We start from the raw sequence: 27,723 nt of genomic DNA, 5'->3' as shown, positions 1-27,723 counted from the left end.
GCAATCGTGTTTTACGGACGTCACACGAAGCGTAAACTTTGGCGTAAACTGGATTTCAGCCATACAACCCTGAAATCTTTTGACAGGAAGTTTACGCTCTCCCATACAAATCAAGCGTAAACTTTTTGAGTTTACGCCTCGTGTGACGTCCGTATTAGATTGCAAGAAAAAAAAAAGATTCGATAAATGATCTCTTTATTCCTTAAAATACGTTATATTGCAGGTAAGTGGTGAGTTTAATAATTAGAATGTAAAAAAAACTGCCAGAAATACAAGAGCATTCACAAATTGACACATTCCAATGCAGACCATAATGCACATTTACACGTCATGCGTTTCATACGATGATATTACGTGTACACGCCCACCAAGTTGTGGAACTTTTTCCGATATTTCTAGCGAGAGATTTCTTTCCGGCATTGAATAACCGTTCAAATAGACATAGAGCGAGAACGTCTCACGCGACACAAAAGTAGTTCAATATTGTAAACATAGCTGCTTGTCTTGCACGATATTTCTGCTTTATCCGAACCAGTCGAGTCGAACCAGTTGAGTGGAGCGCCGTTTATACGGGTACCTTTTATTCGGCTGTCCGTTTATCCGTGCTGTTGAGAAATGATCGTACAATACAAAGATTGACATTTTCGAGCACGAATAATCGGGAATTCGAGCAACTTCCCTTAAACTGCACCAGTTTATCGTTATAGTTGGTCAGGTAGCCATTTTATACTTAAATAATATTGATTTTTTATAAAATAACGTCACAGAAAATTAGCTTTGTTTTTCATCAAAAATCTAAGCTATGTGTGTAAAATGAGCTCGACGGCATCGTCAATTGATAGAAGCAAGTCTTATATACGAACTCACCAAATTTTAGCGCTTTCAACACACTTGATCAGCCACAAATCCACAATTTCAGGCGTATCGAGTATTAATCGAGCAGATATAGGAAAACAATTTCGAGCAAATGTCACTTGAGATGACATTGCGGACGATATTTGAAATAACGGTTATCAAAGCATACTGTCTTAACAAAATCGTAATTAACAAGATCATAATAATTCATGGCACATTTCGAATATTCTATTTGGAACAACATGAAGAGAATGATGATGAGTTTAATGAAAACTGGCTACCCAAGTGCCACAAATCCACTAAACGACCACTAAACGGCTTCTAAACGACTCAAGTTCTCTACCTAAACGGAATATAGAAAGACTTCGTTTAGCAGACGGCAAACGACTCATGCATTCTAAAAATTGCGAAAAAGCCGGTGGTGCTCTCTGTTGGTGGGATACCCCAACTAGTTGAGCTTCATCGCTTGCAGGAGAGCTTTCTCATTTCCTCTGTACTGTTGTATGGTTTCGCATTGAAGTTATGCATCGCTAGAACTAGAACGGCGATACGATTGTTTAAATACTAAACTCCAACGGAAACCACCAGCACTGAAGCAAGTGAGATTTGAGTAATGGTCGTTGGTGTTGATACCCACGTATCTGACCACACGACCATTTATATAGATTTTTGCTCGGAAAGTTAGAAGGCTATATAGGTCATGATTAGATGAAGCATGTCGAAACACATTGCAAGAAAAGGATAGCAATATCATAATCAGTTTTAATACGCCATCTATTGTTCAAACCAATGAAGCTGGAGCTTTCATTTTTTTTCTATGGATATTCAATTTTCCAGTCGTTTAGGCTTAATCTGTGGCGCTTGGGTATGTTTTACCAAAACGTAATACAAATTTTAAAAAATTGGAATTTGTGATAAAATATACACTATGACTCATAACTCGTGTTATTCGAGTATCCGGGTGAGGTTGAGTCCCGATAAGCTCGGATAAACGGCGCTCCACAGTACAAGTAGATGCTTTGAGTGAACTGAGCTACTTTGATCTACGCGGTGTGAAATTTATCAACGCAACTTATCCGTGTGTTTACATTAGCCCTCTCGAACATTTCGAAACTGAGCTACTGGAGACTCACAAGTGATGGAAAACTCATTCATCGAACCCATCGTACCCTCAACTTCATATCATTTTGAAATGAGTTCGATGGGTTCGCTACTGGCGATTGGAATGTCTAAACAAAGGGTATCGAAAACCAGCGCAAAATACCCAAGAAAAATATAGATTTTTGCTCGGAAAGTTGGAAGGCTGTATAGATGATAAGATGGAGCTTGTCGAAACACATTGCAGGAAAGGACAGCAATATAATGAAAAGTTGTAATACCCCATATATTGAGCAAACCAATGAAGCTATGAAGCTTTCATTATTTTCTATGGATATTTGATTTTCCTATTGTTTAAGCTTAATCTGTGGCGCTTGGGTAATTTGGATAACGATTAAAAAAAACGAGGTCACAACAAATAGCAGGCATAGATAATGAGATGGTTGAGGAAAACAATCTAGTAGACACAGGCACAGACATAAAGGAAAAATGTCGATGGAAGCTAGTTCGCTGTGTTGCTATCCCACCAACAAATGGCGCCATAAGCTTTTTAGCTATTTTTAGAATGGCTGAGTCGTTTGCCGTCTGCTAAACGAAATCTATCTAGATTCCATTTAGGTTGCGAGCTTGAGCAGTACAGACTCCGTTTAGTGGTCGTATAGTGGATTTAGTGGATTAGTGTTGTTTAGTGGCACTTGGGTTGTATTGCACGTCATCTATGGTCCAAAGTAGTTCAGCTTAGTACTACATTTTCGCGTGAACAATTCAAAGTGCATTTTAAAAATCATTTTCAACTGTTTACTTTGAATAGATTAACATCTCAACACGTTAATGGCGTGTTGGAAATTCATGCAATAATATAAACGATGGTAGAACCAAAGCTCTCATTTCATTTCTTCTGCAGAACTGGGCTACTTTTAACCAGTCGCACGCGACATTCCCCCGTACGTGTTGTATCAGCTGTCAGATTGCTGCTTGCCGGAAAGCCGCATGCAGGACCATAGCCTAAGCGTACGCGGTCCCATATTTATGTCGTGTCTTGTTTTCTCGACAGACGTCATCTATTTTCCTCGCCCAGTAGTCGTACGATAATGGTAAAGATGGATGCACGAATCTTCGATGATATGAATTTGTAAGTAAAATGCACTTTTTTTCGGCACAATTTGTCATCCAGTGTTCACCCAACGCTTGCCATCGCACCAACCCGTCGCAAGAGTGTAAAATGTTTACCCTTTTTTCGCCCATCCGGTGTTGTGTTGGATATGAATGTTGTGGGGGAATGCGAAAAAAAAAAAACATCTGATCCGTAAACGATGTTGAGCTGTTTGTTTATCTCGTTCATTCCGTTGTAACCGAGCCGTGCCTTGCCGTTTCAGGTACATCACGCCGGACCGGTTCTACATCGAGCCCTCCGAGTCGGAACAGTTCGTCATCATCGAACGGCCAGATGGAGCAGTTTCGCTGCACAGTGCGTATAGTAGTCCCTTTTCCAGCCGGTGCAGATTTTTTTTTTGTAACCTTATCTTCTCTTCCTACCACCTCTCTGCAGCCGTGGACAGCAAGGAGCGGTTACCGATCCACAGTTACGAGCTGCGGAAAATCTGCGGAGTGCTCGGCATGGTGCGGCTAATCAGCGGGCTGCATCTGGTCGTGGTAACGCATCGCATTTTCGTGGGCCTTATCAACAACGAGCCGGTGTGGCAGATGGCCGGTTCCGATCTGATACCGCTCACGCCGACGCTGACGCATCTGAGCGAGAGCCAGAAGGAACAGAACGAGACCTATCTGGCCATGATGCGGCAGGTGCTGGACACACCCTTCTTCTACTTTTCGTACGGCTACGACCTTACCAACACGATGCAGCGCATCGGCAGCAATCCGAAGGTCGGGGACAATGTTGGCCTTTACGGGCAGAGCGACAAGCGCTTCGTGTGGAACGTTGGGCTGCTGGAGAACTTTCCACTGCTGGTGCGCTACGTTCTTCCCATCATACATGGCTGTGAGTACACCCGGTGGCATCATGCTCTTTCCCGCACATTGAAAACTAGTAGTGGTCGGAGCCTATTTGCTGGATGCTGGAATTCCAATTTTGGAGTCGATTTCGGAGTCGAGTTCAATCGATTCCGGTGTCGTTTCCGGAATCGATTCCGGAATTAGTATCGGTTTGGAATCGGAATCGAACTGGGAATCACAATTTACTCCGGTAACGGTATCATAATTGACTCCTGAATTGGAATTAGCTCCGGAATGAGAATCAGTGCTTGTTCTTGAGAATAAGAGAAACAAGAAGTTTGAGAAGTAAAATTAGTTCGGGAATCTCCATGAGAATGGATCGTTTACCAGTATATTAGGATTCTTTGCGGCTATCAATACGTAGCATCATAGGACCCAAACGTTTATTCTTATGAAGATGTCAAAACCGACTCCTATTTCGAAGCCGATTCTGATTTAAGAGCTAATTCCGATTCTGAAGCCGATTTCAATTTCAGAGCCGATTCCGGAGTCGATTCTGGTGTCGATTGTGGAGTCGATAGAGGTGTCGTTCCCGGAATCAGAACTGGCCCCGGAATCGAAATCGGCTACGGAATCGGAATCGAACTGGGAATCGCAATTTGCTAGGGTAACGGAATCAAAAATGTCCCTATAATTGGAATTAGCTCCGGAATGAGAAACAGTTCTTGCTCTTGAGAGTCAGAGAAACAAGAAGTTTCAGAAGCCAGCAGAAGCATTCTTTGCCAGCAGAAGCATACGTAGCATCATTGGACCTATTCTTGGAAATGCCTATTCTTAAGGAGATGCCGAAACCGACTTCGATTTCGAAGCCGGTTCCGATTTCCGAGCCAATTCCGATTCTGGAGCCGATTTGGATTCCTAAATCGATTTCAATTTCAGAATCGATTTTGATTCCGGACCCGATTATGATTGCGGAGCCGATTCCAGAATCGATTCCAGCAAAACTTCGGAGCTAGCCCCAATCGATTCCGACGAAAACTTCATTTTTCCCATCACTACTGTAAACATTAAGCTTTCTCTCTCACTCTCTTTCTCTCTCTCTCTCTCTCCCTCCCTTCCCTCCCTCCCTTGCTCTCGGTGCAGTTGTTTCCATCAACGATGTAACGGTGAACGGGCATGCTCTCAGCTGGATTCTGATCTCACGCCGCTCGGTACAGCACGCCGGCACCCGGCTGTTCTGCCGCGGCATTAACCAGAATGGCGAGGTGGCCAACTACGTCGAGACGGAGCAGATCCTCGTCACCGGACAGGATCGGGTGTCGTTCGTGCAGACGCGCGGCAGCATTCCCCTGTTCTGGCACCAGACGCCGAACTTGCAGTACAAACCGCGGCCACAGCTGCTGATCGGGCGGGACCATCTGGTCGCCTGCTCGCGCCACTTCGACGACCAGTGCAAGCTGTACGGTGCGCAGTGCCTAATCAACCTGATCGACCACAAGGGCGCGGAAGAGGTGCTGGAGAAAGCGTACGATGCGACCGTGTCCGGGGTCGGCAACACGCAGCTGCACTACGTCTCGTTCGACTTCCACAAGGAGTGCAAAAAGATGCGGTACGACCGGCTGAGCCTGCTGATGAACCGCATCACCCACGAGCAGGACAAGTTCGGCTTTTATCACACCAACCACGTCGGCCAGGTGTACTCCGTCCAGAAGGGTGTGTTCCGCACCAACTGCATCGACTGTCTGGACCGGACGAACGTTGTGCAGAGCCTGATTGCGAAGCGCAGCCTCGAGCAGGCGCTGGAACGGCTCGGCATTTTCAAGTTCGGCGAGAAGCACATCGATCCCAACTCGCAGTTCGAGGCGGTCTTCAAAGCGGTAGGTTGATGGTGCTAGTGGTTAGTGTTTCATATAAAATTGGAATGCAATTTGCTCTGTTTTTTTTTACAGGTGTGGGCAGATAACGCAGACCTCATCTCACTGCAGTACTCTGGCACCGGTGCGCTGAAGACGGACTTCACGCGCACCGGCAAGCGCACGTTCAAAGGGCTGCTGCGCGACGGGCTTAACTCGCTTACGCGCTACGTCAAGAACAACTTTAGCGACGGCTTCCGGCAGGACAGCATCGAGCTGTTCCTGGGCATGTACCGCGTACGGAACGGGGAAGGTTTGGAGTTTCCCTCGCCGCTCAGTGTCTCCGATCCCACGGTCGACTGGCGCAAGCGAATGGTAACGTAACTAGGCCGCTACATCTTCCCATGCCACGCACTAACCTAGCCACTTCCATCCTTCGCTCCTGTTCTGCAGATTATGGCCACGGTGCTGTTTGAAATAGCGATGTTCTTTGTCATCGTGCTATACCCGACCGAGTTTAGCTTGAAAACGGGTGTCCTGCTGCTCGGCTGGGGCGTGATGGTGCTGTTTACCCATCGGTTCTTCGTCAAGCATCGCAGCGATTTCGTCGACCGGCCGAAGCTGCTGTCAAAAAAGTAGCTTGCCGGCAGGGGCCTCTAACCGCTGGCGAAGAACTGGCCATGCGCGACGTGAGCATGTACTACACCATCGTGTGAGCACGGCACGGCGGCAGCGCGCGGATGCCGCACGGCAAGCGGAACAACAGAGGGGCAACGGATGACCGGCTTTTACATTTATACATTTGCATGTTACGGGTACGTAGGAATGGTAGGTTTATTATTCATTTGCGCGTGTGCTTTGATTTATTTATTAATTTATTATATTCGTTGATTTTTGTTGTTTTTTAAAATTTGTTTTGCAGTACCTTACGCGGGAAAGATGCACGGAAATCACAGGCACGTAAAATTGATTGTAGTCCTGCGTAGTTAAAACAAAATGCGTTCATCTAGAAGAATGATCATGCCTGTTGCAAGTAGGAAAATTCAAATTTAGACGAATGGGGCTTCATATGATGCAAATGAATCAATAATCAACTCCTAACCTTTCCTTACGATTTGTATCGAATGCATGGTCTACGGGTGCAGCAATGCAGCTATTTTGCTTCCTATACGGTTATTTCAGGGTAGGAGAATGTTATTCTAGCGTAAGCTAATAAATCAAGGTGTAGTGGATCATTGCAATTAGTTTCTTTCCCAGCCGTAGCAAATCATTCACGACCGACATATAGAGATACAGAGAGAGAGAGAGAGAGAGAGAGAGAGAGAGAGAGAGAGAGAGACAGAGAGACAGAGAGGGACAGAGAGAGGGAAAGATGCAGATTGTGCGTGAAATGGGAAATGGTTAATGGGAATAAACATTCATCAAGGTGTAGCAGGTGTTAGGAACTGTTGGTTGTAATTGACCGTTACAGATAAGCAGGTTGAGCTAAATTCCATGCCAATTCCAGTTTGATTGATTGTGACTAACAAACTATAAATATTTATATATTTTCGGCGCGGTCTTGTAGGCACGTAAAACGTAACGTATATGAACAATAGATATCTACAATAAAATCACTCCGTCATTCAAGAAAACAGCAAATGTACATAGTAGTTTCCTCTATTTTTGTTTCCTCTACTAAGCCTTTATAGGCATTAATAGGGTTTTGTTTGCCCTTGTCTCGAGAATGCGTAATTACATTTTTCATGCTCATTTCATTCTATTACGATTGCCTATTGCTGTAATAATTTTGTAATTATGCGTGTCATACTACTAGTACTAGTAACATTTTTACTAACTTTATTCACAGTATGGAACAATCAGGCTTATTCTATTATTGCAATCAGCTATACTGCTAAGGAAAAACGATTTACTTTGAAACGAAACTATAATGGGTTTGAGGTTTCTATAGAAATATGTCCAGTGGTCCAGACCAGTGCTCTCAATTGGTTTTCCCTATTCTAAAACAACAAGCATGATTAAAAGATCAATCGAGTCAAATTTGTCGTCTCGATTAGAATCGGGTAAAAGACTGGAATATTACACGTAATATGGTTGTTTTTATTATCCTAAAAAACCTAAGACAAGGCAAGGAAATTAAATTTTGGTCTTGTAAATACAGTGGCCGGCAAAATAAAGTGCCCAGTACTTACAATTTTACATTTTTTCCGTGAAAAATGAAGTAATTGTACTGCTGTGGAAACAGTGCATTACATTGAAAACTTAAGGATTGATAGTCTTATTACATATCGTATTTAGATGGACTGAACCAATACTAATACTTATTTCATTTCAATTAGCCATTGTTAAGCTTTTACAACTTTAAGAAACGTATCATTGAATGGACAGAAAGAAATGAAAAAGAAGGGTAAGAAAAATAGAGAGATATTTACAATACCTTTGTTTGTTTGGTCGGACGACCTGGTTTGCGCTTGGTTGTCGAGCCCTGGGATGAGTTTGAATCATCACCTTCACTTTCATCCTCCGTGCGACGTTTCAGTTCAGTAGCGGGAAGAGACGAGGATAAAATCGGCGCAAGCGGGGCTTTGAAACCTGACGCAGCTTTGTTAAGCGTGTCATCCACACAAATGCGCTCCTGCATCAGTTCCTCTTCCGCATCGATGTATGTATCAAGCGATTCCGTACAACCAGCTGATGTCGACGCTATCGCTTGATCGTCCGCATTAGGTGATACGGCAATCGGTTGAGGTGTGTGTGTGTGTGTGTGTGTGTGTGTGTGTGTGTGTGTGTGTGTGTGTGTGTGTGTGTGTGTAAACTTTAGCAATCGTGGCCATGGCTGTATCTATTCCATGCTCTGCAGCTTTGGTTTCTTTCCTTGCGGATTTCTACGGCGAAGCGTACGATTGTGTGGCAGACAAATCCTGCCGATTTTTTTGCGCATGATACACCGTGGTGTATGCGTTGAAGTGGTGTATGCGGTATGTTTTTGTTTGACCGGGATGACCCGCGTCATTTCTCCCTTGGCATGCAAATATTATGGGATTGGCATCTCCCGCGTCATGCACACCGAACAAATGCCAGCAAGCTTTCTTACCAACAGTCCGGAGCTGTTTGGATAGCACAGCTCCTTGATATCGAATACTATGTCGTATTTCGATATCTCCTCTCGCAACATTTCATTCAAAATGTAATACGCAAGGTCATACACTTTGACTTCCGTTCTTCTATCGACCAGCTGGATGACATATGTGTAATGAAGCAATATCAGTGGCGGATTTAGGGTATCGGAGGCCCTGGGCGGTAAGACGAGTTGAGACCCCCTGTAAATGGCTAATGTTAGCGGGGGTGGGGTGCAAATGAATCGCCAGCGTCAGGGCCCCAACGTACATCCTTCCGGGGCCATTGTCGCTAGTACTCTGTAGTAGGCAGTATGTATGAAAGTGAACAGACTAGCGATTTACGGGACCCCTAACCGCCTAGTCCGCCTACCGTTAGATCCGCCGCTGAGCAATATCCTTCCCATTTTTACACGTTTCCTTTCTACGCACTCTTGTGCCTGCTACAGGGAATCCAGGTGTAGATAGACATTATAGTCCAATAATGCTTTTAGATGTGCCCTGGCCAGGTTATCCTTAGTAAGCGCAATTTTGCAAGAAGTGCTATAACTTCTTCTTCTTCTTTCGGCTTCACGGGTAGTGATGAAAAATCGATGCGGAGAGTGTCCTCCCATCTCTTTCTCTCTGCCATCTTTTACTTGATGCACCTGACTTTGTGTACACTAGGAGAAAGCTCGATAATACGTCCGATCGCGATCACGGATACAGTCGTACTAATCAGTCCATGTGAGCGTCTACTACGTGTCTTTCGATTCTAAAGTCGATTTCATGCCCGTCATTCTCTACATCCTATACCAAGCGAGAAATGAATCGAAAGCGATATTTTGTCAGTTTTTTAAGTAAAATTGTGCAGTTTTCTGCGATGGAAACTAAAATAGTTGTATATTTTAAGATTCATCGAAGAATACCATTTAAATTTAAAATTTATAGAAAAAGCAAACTTTATTGACCAAAATGAAAAGAGAGATAATTCTATGCAATAATATCAAATTTTTGAAATCATCTCCGGCAGTTTGTCTGCCGATTTGACGCCTGCTGTTCGTCTCAATTGATTTTCCGCAAGAGATTCCTAAAACAACAAGCATGTTTAAAAGAGCAATCGAGTCAAATTTCTCGTCTCAACTCGAATCGGGTAAAAGAATGGAATATTACACATAATATGGTTGTTTTTATTGTCCTAAAAAAACCTAAGACAAGACTTGCCCGGTGGTAGGAAATTAAATGATTGTCTTTGAAATATTTTTCTATGGCAGCATAACTAAAAACACCACGTCAGTATGCCTTCTTAATAATCGTTTTTAAGCCGTGTCCTATTCCTATTCCGGGATCCTTTTTCAGCTATGAATCGTCCAGCACACGTGTTAAGTTTAACCAATTTTATAAATACAGCGATAAATAAATTTAAATAAATTCTCTCCAAATTTTTGACTCCGCCTTTGTCTTCCATCTAGAAGAGTTGTATGAAATATGACGCGACCGTCAAAATCTTGATCTTGAAGAGACTACATCATGGAGAGACCTAATTTCAAATTTTACAAGGCCGGGCAAACTGTTTTGTGTAAATTTTCAAAACAATGAAAACCAGTTAATACACTTGGTGTCGGAGAGAAGTAGCGTAAAGGTGTGACTGCTGGATATGAAATAGTTAAAAAAAAAGGTAGATCGTTCTGGAATTGTATTTTCATCTCCGACTGGGTGGCTGTGTAATTTAAAAATTAGCTAACATTTTGTCAACGCAGCCTCTTGCTACGCTCTCCCTCTTTGTCGCTCGTTTGGATATGTGATTATACAGGTTATGTGAAATCATGCGGTATCATAGACGGAAAAGAGATAACATCCGCGAAAGTTCAGCATCTTCCTGAAAACACACTTGAACAGACACACACACACACACACACACACACACACACACACACACACACACACACACACACACACACACACACACACACACACACACACACACACACACACACACACACACACACATATCCTTGAATCTGTTAACTAAGCGGAACAAGAGGCACGTGAGGGAGAGGATCGTTCCTCGCCATAACGTTACCATAACGTTGAATCCGATTCACCTCGAAAAGCATGTGTTTTTTGGATTCCACTCAAAAAGCGAATAAAAAATTCCCAAAAAAAATCTCTAAATATCATGAATTTTAATTCGAATGGAAAGTAGATAGTAAAACCCAAACTCGTTTGCGCTGACAATGATGAGCCTGTTCGGATACTCCAGGTCACAGGTTTGGTTTGCACAATTTTTGCTGGGAAGGAAGGGCCCCACTATTCCATCGGTGGGATAAAACTTCTAGAATATTTTAAATACGGAAAAATACGCATGAATAGCTGCCATAAATTACCTGAAAGCACTGGTTCTTAGGATACGATCGGATCGTAGTAGGCATCGTATCGGCCTGTCACCTACATTGATGTGTCCATTAACGATCGCCCTAAGATCTCCCTACCCTCTTGCGCAACGATTGATATCTTTCGATGGATACGTGCTTGCCCTTGCTATAAGGTTAACTTATGAATTCCACCTTCGTATCTATTTTTAAACTGACGTTTGGTCCTGCCTTTTTGGCCAAGGCTCCTACGCAGGTTCTTCACCTGGGTCATGTGGTACCGCTGCTGTTGGAAATAGTCTGTTTCGTGTTTTAAAAACTGTTAAGCGGCTCTTGCCACATTTAGCACCATTTTCTCAACAGAGCGGGCCAACATTATCGACGCTTATTCGGATTGCTGGATCGCTCGCCAAGGCTAGCAAGCGTAGGATCACACAGATTTCTCTAATATGAATGAGCAGCTTTACTATCGACGGTACGTCTTCTCTTTTCCTACGCATCCTTCGCTAGGTTTGCTAAGGTAGGAAAAAAGAAGCAAAAGAAACACTACGAAAGAATTCGTTAAAAAGATGCAGATTAGGAAGAGATTCGCCGGCATAAATTATTAACACACAAGAGTGAAATCCCGCATATTCGATATAAAACGACATTTCTTGCACATTTTCGCTTTCAGTTCGTTTTTAGCTCCGGTTGCGCTTGGATTTACTGTAGTGGCAATGCAGGTAAAGTGTGTAGTTTGTGTAAATTTTTTGTAACGAAAATAGTGAACCGCATGTGTTTAGCAATTTTTGCAACGAAATGACTACAGCTGGTGTTTTCATGTACGGTTTTTTTTTGTTGTTTCGTTTACTTTCTTCCCTTATTCGCCTCTGCTCTAGATCCTTAAAGTGTTGCTAGTAGTGTTTTTGGTGATTAACATAACGACCGGGTTCTTCTTCAAGAAGAAGAAAAAAGTGTACGTCCATCATGCTCCGGCAGTGCAGCAACCGCAGTATCCGTATGGCTACGCCTACAACTATTACTATCAACCTGCGCCGTACTACTATTATCAGCCAACCAGCGTGAACACTGTTCCGGTGCCGGCGACGTATCCGGAACCGGTACACACCGTGGCACCCGTGGCCTACCAGCAGCCTGACTATCAGGCAGCAAGTTACGCCGGCAGCTCGCACCAGCAGTCGTTGCCTGCCTACCAGGCAGCAAGTTACGCCGGCAGCTCGCACCAACAGCCGTTGCCTGCCTACCAGGCAGCAAGTTACTCCGGCAGCTCGCACCAGCAGCCGTTGCCTGTCTCCCATGCAGTGAATTTCGCTGGCAGCTCCCACCAGCAGGCATCGGCTGTCTCCCAAGCAGCAAGTTTCGCTGGCAGCTCCCACCAGCAGGCAACGGCTGTGTCCCAAGCAGCAAGTTTCGCTGGCAGCTCCACCCAGCAGGCATTGCCTGCTTTCGAAGCAGTAAGCTTTAATGGCAACTCTAATCAGCAGGCATTGCCGGCATTCGGATCAATACGGTTGAATAGTAACTCCAACCAGCAGGCTTTGCCAGCAGTAGAATCTAATGGCAACTCCAGAAACGTCGAAGTTATACCATCCGTCGGGTTCCGGATGGGCACCGTGACCAATGTAATAGAGGTGCTAAAGTCGGAAGGTAGACACATTGAGCTACCAGCGGAAATCGTTCCTATAAACGATGCAGCACCTTTACCGGTGTTCACTGCGCAAAGTCAGGGACGAACCGCGAGTACGGAAACCCTATCCTCCAGAATTCAGGAAAGTGAACCATCACTGGGTACGGTTGTTGAAGAGGTACAACAGCCAATTACTGTATCCGAAGATATCCAAGACGACACTGCAGAAGTTATCCAAGAGTTGCCCCCATCAGTCAGCGGTGGAGCCAATCTTATAGTGTTACCGGATTCGGCAGCCGACAATATTGAGTTGCCCGTGCGAATCGAAGAAACAGCAGGCTTACCGGCCGATAACGCAGGTACGATACTCGTGTCGGTAAATAACGATCAAACAGTAACCCTGCCAGAAACTGACGATCAAACTGTAGGCCTGGCGGATGCAAGCCTAGTAGCTGTAGACCTACCGGAAGCAAACGATCAGTCTTTAGGACTGCCGGTAGCTGATGGCCAAACTGTAAGTTTGGCGGGTGCAAGCGTATTTAATGTAGGCTCGGCGGTGGATGTAGATCAAACTGCAGATCTACCTGTAAATGTGGATGAAACTGAAGGCCTTTCGCTAGATGGCGATCAAACGCTAAACGTGCCTGTAGATGACGTTCAAACTGTAGGCCTGCGGATTGGCGATAACACTGACCTATCCATTGCCGGTGGAGATACGAAACCCGCAACAGTAAATACGCGCGATGGAAGCAGTGACGAGTCCGGGAAAGAGAACGCGCAGCCTGTACTGAGCAGTGTGGCCATTGTTCCAAATCGACTGTCCGATAATGTGGTCACGTACCAGTTGCAGTCACCGGATGTGGAGCCACTTTCGTTTCCCGAGGTTCAGCAGGTGCTGCAGAAGCTGCTGCAGCGCGATAACTTTGACGAGAAACGGCTCAAGAAGGATGTGACGTCCAGTGGAGGGTATAAAACGTCCAACGGAGTACAGATCGACCCGCAAGTCAGCTACAGTCGAGTGGCTCGCCAATAAAGCATGAGGATACCGCTTTAAATAGATTTTGTTTTAGAATTTGTATTTTTTACATTAACTAACATTAGTCTTAATATCAATTACCAATGGGGCTTATTGGATTGAAGGTGAAGGTGCGTAAATCCCTTTCTAATTAGGTTAAACTCGCGAATGGGTTCATACTAGAAACGTTTGGACTTTGCGCGATGATACGATAGTACTTCAACGGATGAGTTTTTGGGTCAGAGCCCTGTGGTATAGTAGTCAAGCCGAACGACCAAATAAGTTATCTTGTCGCCATCATAGACTTGAATCTCGTGCGTGACAGAGAATCGATTCCGAAGAACCTGAATTATTTGTGAGACTCACACCATTCAGTTTACAGCAGTGGTTTTCAACCTTTTCGAAAGCATTTCCCCCCATGCAGGGTGCATGTTGGATTTCATTCCCCCCTTACAATTTCATGAGCGGGGGAGAGCGTGGCAATTCGTAGTATTTAGCAAAATTTTGATCGAAAACCACCCCCAAAAATAATCAAAATTCAATTCAAATAATCAAACCTCCGGTGTGAGGAATTCCCCACGCGGTTGAAAATCGCTGGTTTAAATATAAGGAGCTACTACTACTACTACTACCACTGCTACTACAACCCATAAAGTGGTTTTTTGGAGGACAACAACACAGGCCTTGACCGACTACGACAGAGTGCTGTGGTTTTGTTGCCAAATAAGAGATAAAAGGAAGAAAAATATAATCTTTCGATTCTTAAATTCATCTCTAGTGCTAATATCACAAACATAAACCAGAAATTGTCTAACTTTTTTTTCTAGTTGTATAAAACCATACACGCACATACTGGGCCACATACTTGTATAGCGTCAGTTCGTCTTTAGCAGGTGTGTAAAAAAAAGAAAACACAGAATATGTCTGATTTTTTTGTACAATAATGTATTATGTATTCTTTTGTACAACGATACATTTTTATTTTTCGTTTTTGAAACTGTATGCTGTTGCTGCTCAAAAACAGATCAGTTTAGTGTTAATTGTCATTAGCAAGTAATCAAGTAAACAGTCATTTTTAATGACACCCTCGTCGCGGTGTTGATTTTATCCTGTTCATCTTCAACTCATTCGCCCATGCCATCCATAACTGGCAATATGTTGCTGCGAGCGGCGTTCGACCCTCACGCGAACGTGACCTTTCTAGGCCGTATTGATAGGCCAACTGCTTTTCCGCGGGTGCTTCTATTTTAATACGCTTAGTGGGCGCGTACAAATACACATGGGCTCCAGGAGCAAGCAGCTCGTCGCAGGACAATTTGAGTCGTGCCTCCGAAACAAGGAATGGACATACAATCGCTACGCACCACGCATGATTGTCTATGCTGTTACGCGATAACAAGACGAAGTAGAAGCAGGTGATCACTCTTTTCACAGCACGCGGAACGGGCAATACATAATCATGGCAGTTTGTAAATCGGCCATACCTAAAGGTCACATGTAAGAGCGTGGTGTGTAGGATCATCGAATGCCGCCGGAAGATGGTCACGAGGTTGCGTCACCGGTCACTGGAAGCGCTCGTCTGATCTATTGTTTATTGACGCGGCGCGGGAATTGCCACGGCACCTCGGGGGGTTTACGGCGGTTGATAAGTTTGCCGTTGGAAAAAAACAGTTACGAATATTAATAGGAATAGGAATATTAAAAAAAAATAAAATAAAATAAATTTATATTAACATTAAATGAATATTACTGTATTTTCCAATTATGTAAAATCATATTTAAATTAGGTTATTTTTTTTAAATTAAATATTAAATAATAGTTTTGGAATAGATTTCAATCTTCACTTAATACATATCTTATCAAAAGTACGTTAATACAAAAAGGGAAATGATTTTTAAAAGTAACGTTAGTATGGAAGTACGAAGGAAGCCAAACAAAACGCAACAAACCGGTAAAGTGCAACATACAATGTGGGTAAAAAGTTTAACACCGACTAACAAAGCAACCGCGGACTGTTCGCTGATTGTTCGTATTGTTAGAAGAACCGCTCGGGGTCTCAGGGTGGGACCACTGCAACCCTGTTTGGACCAGCGAAAGTTTGCCACACTGTTGCAACAGCATGCACTATGTTTTATGCCACATTTAGCCTGTTTACTGTAAGATAATAAGGATTGACGAGCCTGCCTTGCGTGCTGTTTTCGTGTGCAGTATTGCGTCCCACACGAAAGCCTGGACGATGGTGAACAGCCGAGAGACTTTTTGATATAATTAAAGCAATTACAAATATATTAAACCTTAATCATCGGGCTGAATCTGGCTGCGCGCGCAGGAAAATCCGTTGCTTGCGCAACGACAATCAGCACGTGGGAAACTGTTTTACTATTTCTATCACTCGTCTGGTTCTGCGATGCGATCGATAAAACGACAAATATGCTTTCCCCAAATATATATACAAATATATATTCCCCAGCGTCTCTTCGGCGTGGCTTGGGACCATCCCGAAGCAACATTATTAGTTGTCTTTTTGTTTTCGCTTCGCTCGGGGAATTCATTCACCGGCACATACTCCCTGTCCGGGGATTGGTCAGTTGCGTAATCAGGCTTCAAACGTTTCGATGTAATGCTTCTCAGCGCTACTCAAAATAATAATAATAATAATAATAAACCGCGTATATTACGCCCTTCCTGTCCCGCATGCCAGGGATGAGTGTAGCGAACTGTGCTTCTTTTGTTTTATGAGTTTATGCTGCCATGGCGCATTACTGCGCTTGATAATACGAATAGCATTTGAAAACATAAGGAGGAGGAATTTGATGTTTCCACTATATGTTTGAAAATGTGTGAATAAAATGCTTTGACAAATCAAAATGTTCCACAGCTACCACTGCTATGTGATTGCTGCTGCTGCTGCTCAGGGATGTATGCTAATAACACACAAATATTGATACTTGGAGACAATAAACAATGCTGATTAAACTCCCAACGTTTCGGCAGGGCCACGTCAAGTGTTTTGGCACTGTACGCACTCCCAGAGCGGCATGCAAACGGCAAAAGGTGGACGCCCGTGTGCCCCCGAGCCAGGCCGATAAGTCACAGCAGCGGTCGCAACAACTGGACGCACCTCTTTACAACCCTGCCGGTTCCAGGGTCGTTGCGCGGCGTGATTGCTTGGCCCGGTAGAGTGGGCAGGCCATTCGACGGAACGGACGGTTCGACTGACGAAAGCGTCACAGTCCCGTGACATAAGCGTGCATCAATGATCGTCCAATGGTTTGGTTAAATATCGCGCGCCGTTTGGCTTCCTGCGGGGTGTGCTGAGAGACTGGCGAAAAGAGAGAGAGAGAGAGAGAGAGAGAGAGAGAAAGAAAAAGATTGAGAGAAAGAGAGGGAGAGAGCGGGTGGAGGTTGGTCCGATTGCCTAACGTTGACGCGTATGTGCCAAGGTTAGGCATCGGTCGGGCGCGAACTAACTTGCCTTCGCGCTATCAAAGGACCGTTATTGACATTAGCACGGTAAACCAGGTGAAGTTGAGGGAGGCAGCGAAAAGAAGAAAAAAAATCATTACACTCATCGACCCCCCCCCGTTCAAGATGCTACCAAGGTAGTAAAAGGTTGTCCAAGAGAAGAGATTTTTTTTTTCTTGGCGCATGACCGGGCGCGCGCGTTGTTTGCTTTCCCCAGGTAAGAGTGGTACACCGATTTCAACATATCGCAAATGAGACTACATTAGTGCATCATACATATCGCGCGTCACCCACATGAGAGGTCCGATTAGAAGACTGTTTTGTGCGTTAAGGCATGATCAGTTTGTTGTTGTGGTGGTGTACACGAATTACTGATGAGCGAAATGTTTTGATTTGAATAAAAATCATTACGATTTATGTGGATAATGAATTGATCAATTAACTTTATTCTCAATAGAGTAGGGACTGGGAATCGATCCGTATCCGGCTTCACTAAATGTATCAGCGCCTTTCCATCTGTTGTGCTAAAGAAATGTGTCATCACTTTATTGCCGTATATGACACAATTATACCGGATCTCATTCTCTTCCGGAACGGTCCCGAGGATCTGAAAAACTTCCTGGATGACGCCCCTGTTCAAAAAAGGCGATCCGAACCATGCAGAGAGCTACAGAGGAATTAAGTCAATGTGTTCATGTGCATAGTGTGTGTAAAATAATTTTTCATGAGATCCTGCTGAATGCATCTCGGCATTATATCTGCAACGAACAACATGGATTCATGCCGAAGCGTGCAACCTCCACAAATTTGGTAAAATTTGTCTCTTTGATTGTTTGAGTGGCATGGTTATTGGCCTACAAACAGACTGTGTGTACACAGCTTTCGACAGCATAGCAGCTTTCGACAGCATATCACACGATATGCTGCTCGCAAAACTAAAAAAAAACTAGGACTAACCGAGAGTACTCTCACTTGGCTTCAATCTTATTTACTAGACCGACTATATTGTGTAAAATTTGGACAAGTTGTATCAAATCCGTTTTACTGTACATCAGGTGTTCTTCTGGGCTGTAATCTTGGACCGCTACTTTTTTCTGTTATATGTTAATGATGTGAGTTTTGTCCTGCGTGATGTGAAATTTTTAATGTATGCCGACGACACTAAGATATACTCGTTTTCCAAAGACACTAATACTCGCCAAATGGCTCTGGACTTGTTCGATAAGTGGTGTAAGCGACCAAGGTCTGTGTATTGAAAAATGTGTCGTTGTGTCCTTTACTCGTGCACGTCTACCAGTCTCCAATAGCTATAGAATAAACGGACAGCTTCTTCAGAAGAAAAGGGAAATATGCGACCTAGGTGTTCTACTAGACACACAACTGACTTTTAAAACGCATTATGAAGATATTATCAAGAGAGCAAACAGAACTCTAGGTTTATTGTTTAAAATGACAAGGGAATTCAACGATCCAGTGTGTGTGAAAACTTTGTACCGTGCATTAGTTAGGCCTATATTAGAGTATTGCTCAATTGTCTGGTGTCCATCTGCAGAAGTTTGCAAAGAGAGAATGGAAAGAATCCAACGCAAATTCACACGTTTTGCGATACGGCGACTTCAGTGGAGTGACAGTAACACTTTGCCACCATACCAATCGCGTCGTTTACTGTTAGGATTAGAGACTCTCGCTGATAGAAGAAGAAATGCGCAAGCCTTGTTCATTGCTGACCTACTTTGTAGAAATATTGACTGTCCGGAAATATGGGAACAAATTAAGTTAAACGTAAACAGGCCAACCACCAGAAATCGACAATTATTAAGAACTAATTTCAGAAACACGCAGTACGGATCTAATGAACCCATTACGGTAATGATGCGCGAATTCAATGCACTTGCAGGCCATTTTGATTTTAATGAAACGACACGACAATTTAGAGAACGAATACGATTTGTATAACATTTAGTCGGTACATATTACTATTATTATTATTACTCCTATTTTTATTACTAAAGCTTGTGTAATCATTATATGGCGGACTCGCAACTAAGAAATACAAATACAAATACAAATACAAATTTACCCGTTCGACCACCCGACTAGGATAAAAAACAGTACTTTGTGTTCGTATAAATACGAACTGCTTCATCTAGACGCAACACAACAATACAAAGCAATAGCTTTGAAAACAATTGTGAATTGTTTATTATTTTTATTTGAAGTGGTGCTAGTACACTACTCAATAACAAAATTGCTCCATTTTTTTTTGCTATTGCTATAATTTTCGTATCCGTTCCACAAGTCGCGATCTCAACTCAAGCCAATGTAAATTCCTCTAAAGGTCAGTCCGAATGTGGTGGATCGTTTCCGCCTTGAAAAGAAATTTAAATACGAAATGTTACGGAAGAGAGGGATAAAAAAACAAAAGTTTCGCTCTTGAAGTTTCGTGCAAACTGGATTGTTCAGTGGTTAATATTCAAAGAGACGAGTAACAAAAACTAACAAAAATCACCTTTAAACTTTCTATAACCCCAACTTTGTGATGTAAAAATAATAGCTTTGAATGAAATATATATTATAAAACTACAGATTTGATCTAAAGCTGCGATTGGAATAAATAGCCATTAGCTCAATGACAATATTTATTTACAATAATCGACGTCGAGCTGTATTTGCTAAAGCTTCGTGCGTTCAGCCGATCGCGTCATCCTAGCGTCGGTTTGGGGAGCAAACAGCTCGTCCTTGGCTTTAGTCCTTTGCAGGGCAAGGTAGCTTATACAATCATACAACACCCGTGGTCGTGGGACGGAGCGTGCTCAGCAACCTGTCGCCCGGAAGCGTTCATGTACCGGGGCCCGATCGTTCGCTGGCCGCGAGTATCCACGCGACCTCATCTATGTGCGCGCTCCCTCGAGCTTCTTCAACATTTCAAACACTTCGCAGCCATCGCACTCGAACCGTTCGAACAATTACCGGATAGGCTAGGACGATCGTGAGAGAGACAACGGTTTTGGACCGATATGTGTTTCAAGTGCACCTCGTGTAACATAGTAATTTCACCGCATCTCGCCGGCTACATCCATTTCAGCGCCTGCTCGCTCTCGCGCCCCGCACGTCGTTGTTGCATAATGCGATACTGCACGGTAACACGCTTTCTGGTTCCAAAAATTCCATCTTGCAGCCGCCCCAGCGTGCGACGTGCTCTTTTCATGCTGGTTTCATCTTCGATTCGATCAGATGTTGAGATGTTCGCGCATCTTGTTACCCATCCCTGCGTGTCGTTCCCAGAGCGATGGGCGGGTTGACGGTCGAGCGGATGGAGGTAGAGGAAGCGGTCAGGGAGTGGGGAGGAATGGAAGGCGAGGGGGCTTGGTTTTGTGTTGAATTGCGCATTGCCTAACACCAATTCCTTTTTTCATCGATGTATCAAACCGTTTTGATGTGTTATATTATGTGTGTGCCGCATCGAGGCGAACGGCACTGGGTGACCTGTTGCATAAAGAATAATCACAAGAATGTTTGCAATTACCTGTTTGCTTTTTTCTTCCTATTTTAATTAAATCAAACTGTGTTTGGCCACAGAGATGTAACATTCCAATGGCATTATCATTTGTAGTTATATCTTCAATTTATTTTATGACTTATTTTGTTTCGATTGCACTATCATGAAATTTCTGTAGTTATAAGCACTTTTAAGAAGATGTTTTGTTTCATAAATAAAGTTCAACAGAGGTGAGCCCCAAAACAACGATCCCGGTCGTACAGGTATTAGTATTAGCACACTGGAATGATCATCTTTCAACGAAGCCACCTAACACACGGACCCTAGTAATCATATCGCTCGATCCACCCCTGTCGAGGGCCGAAATGTGTGACGAACCCGTTCCAAATCCGGTTTTGACTTTTGCTATCTCGAACGACGAGAAGTGTTTGGAAGTTTTGGAGGCATGCAATAGGTTACGAAATGATCGAAAGAGAAATTTATTCAAATCGTAGCCTCATTAGTCCTGGCCAAAGACTGCCGCCGTTTTCGATTTCGGCACGTCAAACCTCGGTGTAACTCCAGGTAGCAGATGCGTCGCGCACAAGATTTCGCACGTGCGTCCTGTTGTGCCACCGCAAGAGCTGTCCTGTGTTTGTCACAAGGAGAGAGCTACCAGTTGAACCAAACTCAATAACAAATCGTCCGAGATCGTTAATCAAATAGTTGTTTGCGTGAGAGATGAGCACTCTAAATCGACCTGTAATGTTATTTAGCGACTGGCTTTGTTTAAGGATGATTAGCCCAATCAACGTGCATTGATTTGAGTGCTTCCAATTAAACAGAGACAGAATACCGCTAGAAACTGGTGTCCGTTGAGGCCAGCCGCATTCAAATTTGTCTGAGCCGAGGATTAGGCCGGGAAAGCTGCTGGGTGCAGTCGGTCACCAAGGTGAAGCGATGGCTTTGAAGCGTGCTACCACGGATGCATGAACTTGAAGCTTTGAACTTATTTTCGGAACACTTTTCTCTGGTTGAGCTGCTAGTAAGGTACCACACAGCTCAATAGAGTAGTAACCGAGCAAACATTACTTCAGACATGGGATCGTGCGCAAATATTGCACTCACTGCAGCAACCTAGGTGCAGTGGCTGTGGCCTATTAGCTTCCAACGCCCCAGCCGCGTTGCTCAAGTTTGTCGGCCAACAGTCATTCGAAGATTAGAGGTCAAATGCAATTGTTGTATTCGCTTTCTTTTTGTCTCTAGGATATTGGATGACCAAGTAGACATGGACAAATCAATTACAACAAAAGAAAGCAAATAAATTAGTGCAAACTGAACCGAGCCGCAAATGCAAAGGTTTTCCAGTTTTCGGTGGCGATACGACTTGCCAAGAACGTGAAAATACAATATGATGAATAAAAGTAACATAGTACAGGCGTCCCCCGAGTTACGGCAATTCGCAGATACGACGATTTAAAGTTGTCATTGAGATTCCCCAACTATCCGATCTTCAATATCTATATCGTGTAAACAGCTTTTAGACTAAAATTAATACATTATCGAACATTGTTTTAAATAAAATACACGATATCATAGATCCAACTTCGGTTATTACCTTTATATTCACAGATATTCGACATACGACTATTTTGACTTACGACTTGCTTTGGGCCATTTTTTCGGTCCCAAATACGGTCATATCTCGGGGGGGGGGGGGGGGGGTTATCCGTACATACATCAGGCGGAACGTCCAGATTGCTTGCTGAAGGCGCCTCCAAACTACGGTCCGTGGACAATTACTTCCCCGGAATGTTTATAATGCGGTCCGCAGTTACTTTAGAAGGATTAAAATAAAAACAAATAATTTTGACTATTTCTATCAATATTTTTGACTTTTTGGCTCTTTTTTTAAATCCAAAAACAAACTTCAATAATATAAATCTGTACAAATTTGATACATAGAGTTTTTATATTAGTATCAAAACGAGATTTAAACGTTCACCCAACAGCTGAAAGCAGCGTCAATATGACCCTCAACAACGTTATTTGCGAAGCAATGCGGTCCGCGAACTTAAAAAAGTTTGGGGACCTCTGGCCTAATGGCCTAACGCGCCGGCTCCTGCAAGGCTGGACATGTTCGATTCCCCCACATTGATTGTTATGCGAGCAAATAGTAAATATGTATATGCGTCGGATTTAAAGATCATGCGCAACATCATGCACTTGTTTGTAGGTAGATGAATAATTAAAACCCTCAAATTGACATAGCCGATTGTCTCCGGGTTGTTGCGGCGGTGGGTTCGTCTTCCGTTTGTGTTTGCATACCGGAGAGAAAGAGAATGGGGACGGGAGTAAGACGAAGCACCAGATGCTTTGCACTTGATGTTGTTTTTTTTCCTTAATGAACCAGTTCGCATAAAGTTCAACAAAGCTATAGCCATTCGATAACCGGCTATTAAGTAATCAAATCTGAAATTCGTCTTCGGTCTGCACGTGCTGTGGGCTGCGGACCCGAAAGGGGCGGCCACCGTGTTGGTGTGAAGATAGTGCCCGGCCTTAGGTAGGAGTAGAGGATCCGCTAGTGGCCAAACGTTCGACGTCATCCGAGGTGATCGAGGGACGGACGGCCAAGCCAACATTCCTGCTGCAAAGGTTGTCATCCCGTCCCCCACTCCAACACTCTCCTCTTTACCGCTTGAAGAGGAAAGAAAGATGACAAAATATTCATTGGCATACATAACAACGGCGGACATACATTAGGGAGTAGGCTCTCCGGTTTTTTTTTTTTCAGGTGGATAGAAAAGGATGATGTTTGAAGATGCACTGCACCACGGCCACCTGAGAGCAGGACGGTGGATGCGGCAAGATAAGTGGTATGAAGTGCGGTTTGGTAAGGTGATTTCATAACCGGCAGCAACCTAAAGGATGTGTCGTTGGGGTGTATGCATTTTCATAAGAGAGAAATATACACATATCTGCATAAAACACATTTGTTCCGTCCTGTAACTTTTATCTAGTACTCAACATATCGTTTTCATTCCTTGCAAATTCTTAGAAACATAAGAGCATTGTTAATTATATTTAAAAGGGTTTTTTTTTGAGTGATGTAAATCGCATCCTTCACCCGATCCCGATCATTCAACTCGGACGACTCTTTATCGACAGGGGTTGCTTCAGGCTAGCGCGTACGGTATGGGGACACTGCTAGCATCTTTCTCTGCCCTTTCCTCTCTCCCGCCCTTCCTAACCCTCGTCCACAAAGAAACAAAATGTGTTTTTGTGTCGATAGATCGCGTTGATCGCAGGCTCGACCGGTGCAGACGCAGAAGGCAAATCACACCCCATCCGGGAAGACAGTTTACTGGTGCGTTACACAATGCCGAGTGGCCGAGCTGAAACTTTCCACCCCACCCGGCCGAGGCTGCTGAAGATGCTGCGACCGGGCGCGCTCACACACCCGTGGTCGGTTTGGGTACGGTGGCCCCCACCAAAAACGATCACACACCGGCCCCAAAGCCTATTGTTGTTTGACTTTGGCGTCCGAACCACTGCACGGGTGGAGCGCGCGCGCGTACCGGGGCGGAATGGTATAAAATTGAGCGCAGATGCGTTACCAATTATCAGTTTGGCAGTGTCTCGTGGATCACAAACAACACGCAGCCAACAATGAAGGTTAGTTGTGGCGGTGCTTCGGGCCACAGGCCAGTTGGTTGGGATTTGGTTTGGGACGCTTGTGTGCATCGGTGTGCAACGGATAAAGAATATACAGTGCCTGAATGCTAGGAACAATTTAAGCTGGTTTTTTTTTGTGGTTTGTTGCGGCAAACACCTGTGTAACTCTCTCGTTGCGTGTGCTTGTGTGCTTCATGTGCAGAAATGGACTAACGCAGTCAGTTGAAGGACATTGTCGAATCCGTGCCTGTGGTTTACCAGTGTCTTACGATTGTCTATCAGCACCGTCGTAGACAAAGCATCATCTGCATCACCAACATCGATCAATTTTCTGCCATCATTCAAAGCCCAGCGCATGCACGTGTTACACACAACAAAAAAGGCTCGCTAGGAAGCTGTGAAACACCATTTAAGCCAGGGCTGATACCTGTACCTGACTATATGACTCGAGTCTTGCAGGGATTTAGCGCAACTAGATCGGGATGGGTCGATTGGTTTAATGGTAGACGCGCTGACTCCTGTAAAGGCAGGATACTGTTTGATTCCCATCAGAATCATTTCTACGCAATAAGGACCGATGTGATGTTATTCAGTTTCGTTGGAGCATCCCAAATCTCCACACACTTCTTTTAAACTTTGAAATAACGCTAGTGAGGTGTAGTCACACGAAGAAGACGAGGTAGAAACACATATAAGCTGGGGAAAGAGGAAAATCAAACGTGTCTACAAGGAGGAGGAGTGTTAGCATGTAATGTCCAACTGGCAAATTTATTCTTGTTGATATTCAAAATTGGCATGCAATCACCGTTGCGATAGGAATGATAAGCTTCCCAACTTATTTAGGACTAGGATATTTAGGATATACAATGTTGTCCACAATCATTGATTGACATTACTATTAGTTGCAAAGTTGCTCATAACAAATAGGTTTCCAAACACAACACAAACTCTTTCGTGCTAGCTGAATCAAGATCGATCCCTAACGGCTAAGCTCGTTCTTCTCTCTCTGTTTCGGCAGGTCCTTTTAGTACTGTGTGCACTCACGGTGTGCACATCAGCCACTTTCGACCAACTGTTCAAAAAGAAGGACTTCGACTTGAGCGGGCTGTTTGACGGGCTGTTCGAAAAGGAGAAGCATCACGGTCCACCGCCACCTCCTCGGCCCGTCTACGGCCCACCGCCACCTCCTCGGCCCGTCTACGGCCCACCGCCGGTACATCACGCTCCGCCGCCGCCGCCGCCACCTCCGGCCTACGGACCACCGCCTGCCCCGGTGTACGGACCGCCGCCCCCGCAGTCGTACGGCCCTCCGCCACCAGTGCATCACGCACCGCCGCCACCTCCGCCACCGCCACCACGTCCAGTGTACGGCCCTCCGCCACCAGTGCATCACGCCCCACCACCGCCACCTCCGCCGCCGCCGCGCCCAGTGTATGGGCCTCCTCCGCCAGTGCATCACGCGCCTCCTCCGCCACCACCGCCGCGCCCAGTCTACGGACCCCCTCCGCCAGTGCATCACGCACCACCACCGCCTCCGCCACCACCGCCGCGTCCAGTGTACGGTCCGCCGGCCCAGGCCTATCACGCACCACCACCGCCGCCGCCGCCCCGTCCAGTCTACGGCCCGCCAGCAGTACAGTACGCACCTGCCCCACCGCCGCCACCACCGCCACAGCCCGCCTACGTCCCACCAGCACCGGTGTATCACGCGCCCCCACCCGCCCCCGTCTACAGTGCACCCCCGCCAGCCCCCGCCTACCAGCCGCCCGTGTACAGTGCACCGCCGCCACCGCCGCCACCACCACCGCCACCACCGCCAGTCTACAGTGCGCCTGCCCCGCGCCCGGAACCGATACAGCTGCTCCCGCTGCAGAACAACCCAGTTAGCTTTTCGGGCGCCAGCTCGGCTTCGGTCGCGTCCGGCTCGGTCACCAACGATGGCTACCACTATGGCGTCGGTCACGGCTCTGGCCACTAGCCGGCCCGGTGAGCACTGAGCTCATTTCCCTTTTCACCCTCCGCTGTCTAACGGCTATCGCCATGCGCTGCAATTATTTCCCCCCCCCTCCCTATCCCCCTATCCGTACCGCCCCCGCTAGAGGGAACGAATCCGCTTCCGGATTGTGCAATACCAAAATAATGTCTTAATGTTTGTTAAATATGCTTCCCAAGCACCGTACCTTTTGCAGCGACGAGCTGCCCGGAGCATTTCAGGGACACGATTCTGCTTTAATCGCGCCAATTGTTATCCCGATACGCGCGTTGCCTACTGTTCTGCGCGATCAGATCAGCGGGAACGTCTAGCCACAGTGAATCTGCACTATTCATTCATCACCTATGAGCACAGGGTCAAATCTGTGGATAGATGGAAAGAGAGAGAGAGAGAGAGAGAGAAAGAGAAAGCGCACGAGAAAGGATCGGCAGATGTTTTGGCAGAGTAGTAACAAAGTAACAGTCTGAACAAATACAGCAAGGGGCAAGTGTGAGCTGAGCGATATAAGGTGTTGTATAAGGTGTTGCAGCGCATAGATCTGCGTGAGATCAACACGTCTGCAAAAGCGCTGGTGACACTGCACAACCTCAGTCGCACTTGCTTCCAATATGGTTGCCATATGTCATTAAATCGTTTTTCAAACGGCATGCTACATGTACTGAAATCAGTTTATCAGTTTATAAAGAAACATGAAACGAATAACCGATTGTGTTTGGGTTTATTATTTTCCTCGCCTTTAACAGAAGATCTGAACAGTTTACCTCCGAAACAATGACGAAACATTCATACCTGTGGTTCAAATTAGAGCTGGCGTAAGTGGCATAGATTCAGGTTCGTGGAAATGGAAGTGATTGATGGAAAAGGAAAAAATACATTGTCTAATTGACTCAAAACACTCAAAAAACAGTTTGTCTATTAATGACGATTGTAACAAGCGTACCGCCAAATTTGCTGCTTGGGTTAGCAGCTCACAGGTGTTACGCGCGTAACGCCAACGTAACGAAGAGAGCGGAGCTTCACTTTTACCCAAAACTTCAATGGCGATCAAATCGGAACATGCAACGTAAGGTTGGGAGTAGTTTTGATCACCAGATTTAGTTTTTTTTTGTCACCATTGTTATTGGCTGCTCCCAAGCAACAGAGCTTTAGCTTTAGCTCAAACGACTGAAAAATCACATATATGTACGATGAAAAAGAAATAAATAAAATAATAAAAAAAGACTCCGAAATTTGATTGATATCC

General features: G+C 44.8%; 3 protein-coding genes across 4 annotated transcripts; all 3 read left to right on the top strand.

Moving 5' to 3' along the window:
* The first annotated feature begins 2,950 nt into the window (after window positions 1-2,950).
* LOC120906321 (phosphatidylinositol-3-phosphatase SAC1) lies at window positions 2,951-7,404 on the top strand. Of its 2 annotated transcripts, none has more exons than XM_040317896.1 (7): window positions 2,951-3,085; window positions 3,330-3,421; window positions 3,503-3,952; window positions 5,050-5,783; window positions 5,856-6,134; window positions 6,213-6,574; window positions 6,682-7,404. In XM_040317896.1, exons 1-6 carry the CDS (start codon window positions 3,045-3,047, stop codon window positions 6,396-6,398), a joined length of 1,782 nt encoding a protein of 593 aa, XP_040173830.1. In that variant the 5' UTR covers window positions 2,951-3,044; the 3' UTR covers window positions 6,399-6,574; window positions 6,682-7,404. The 2 variants fall into 2 exon arrangements, with proteins under 2 accessions (XP_040173830.1, XP_040173832.1); XM_040317898.1 differs by having other exon boundaries at window positions 6,213-6,587.
* A 4,330-nt stretch (window positions 7,405-11,734) lies between these two features.
* On the top strand, window positions 11,735-14,603 carry LOC120906112. Its single transcript, XM_040317565.1, has 2 exons — window positions 11,735-11,948; window positions 12,105-14,603. The coding sequence occupies exons 1-2, from the start codon at window positions 11,943-11,945 to the stop codon at window positions 13,884-13,886; spliced, it is 1,788 nt and encodes a 595-aa protein (XP_040173499.1). The 5' UTR covers window positions 11,735-11,942; the 3' UTR covers window positions 13,887-14,603.
* A 9,837-nt stretch (window positions 14,604-24,440) lies between these two features.
* On the top strand, window positions 24,441-27,182 carry LOC120906758 (leucine-rich repeat extensin-like protein 3). The gene is made up of 2 exons (XM_040318694.1): window positions 24,441-24,487; window positions 25,506-27,182. Exons 1-2 carry the CDS (start codon window positions 24,482-24,484, stop codon window positions 26,463-26,465), a joined length of 966 nt encoding a protein of 321 aa, XP_040174628.1. The 5' UTR covers window positions 24,441-24,481; the 3' UTR covers window positions 26,466-27,182.
* Window positions 27,183-27,723: the final 541 nt, after the last annotated feature.

The sequence above is a fragment of the Anopheles arabiensis genome, chromosome X (genome assembly GCF_016920715.1).
Source record: "Anopheles arabiensis isolate DONGOLA chromosome X, AaraD3, whole genome shotgun sequence".
NCBI classification, from domain to species: Eukaryota; Metazoa; Arthropoda; class Insecta; order Diptera; family Culicidae; genus Anopheles; species Anopheles arabiensis.
This window is presented reverse-complemented; position numbering and strand designations above follow the sequence as displayed.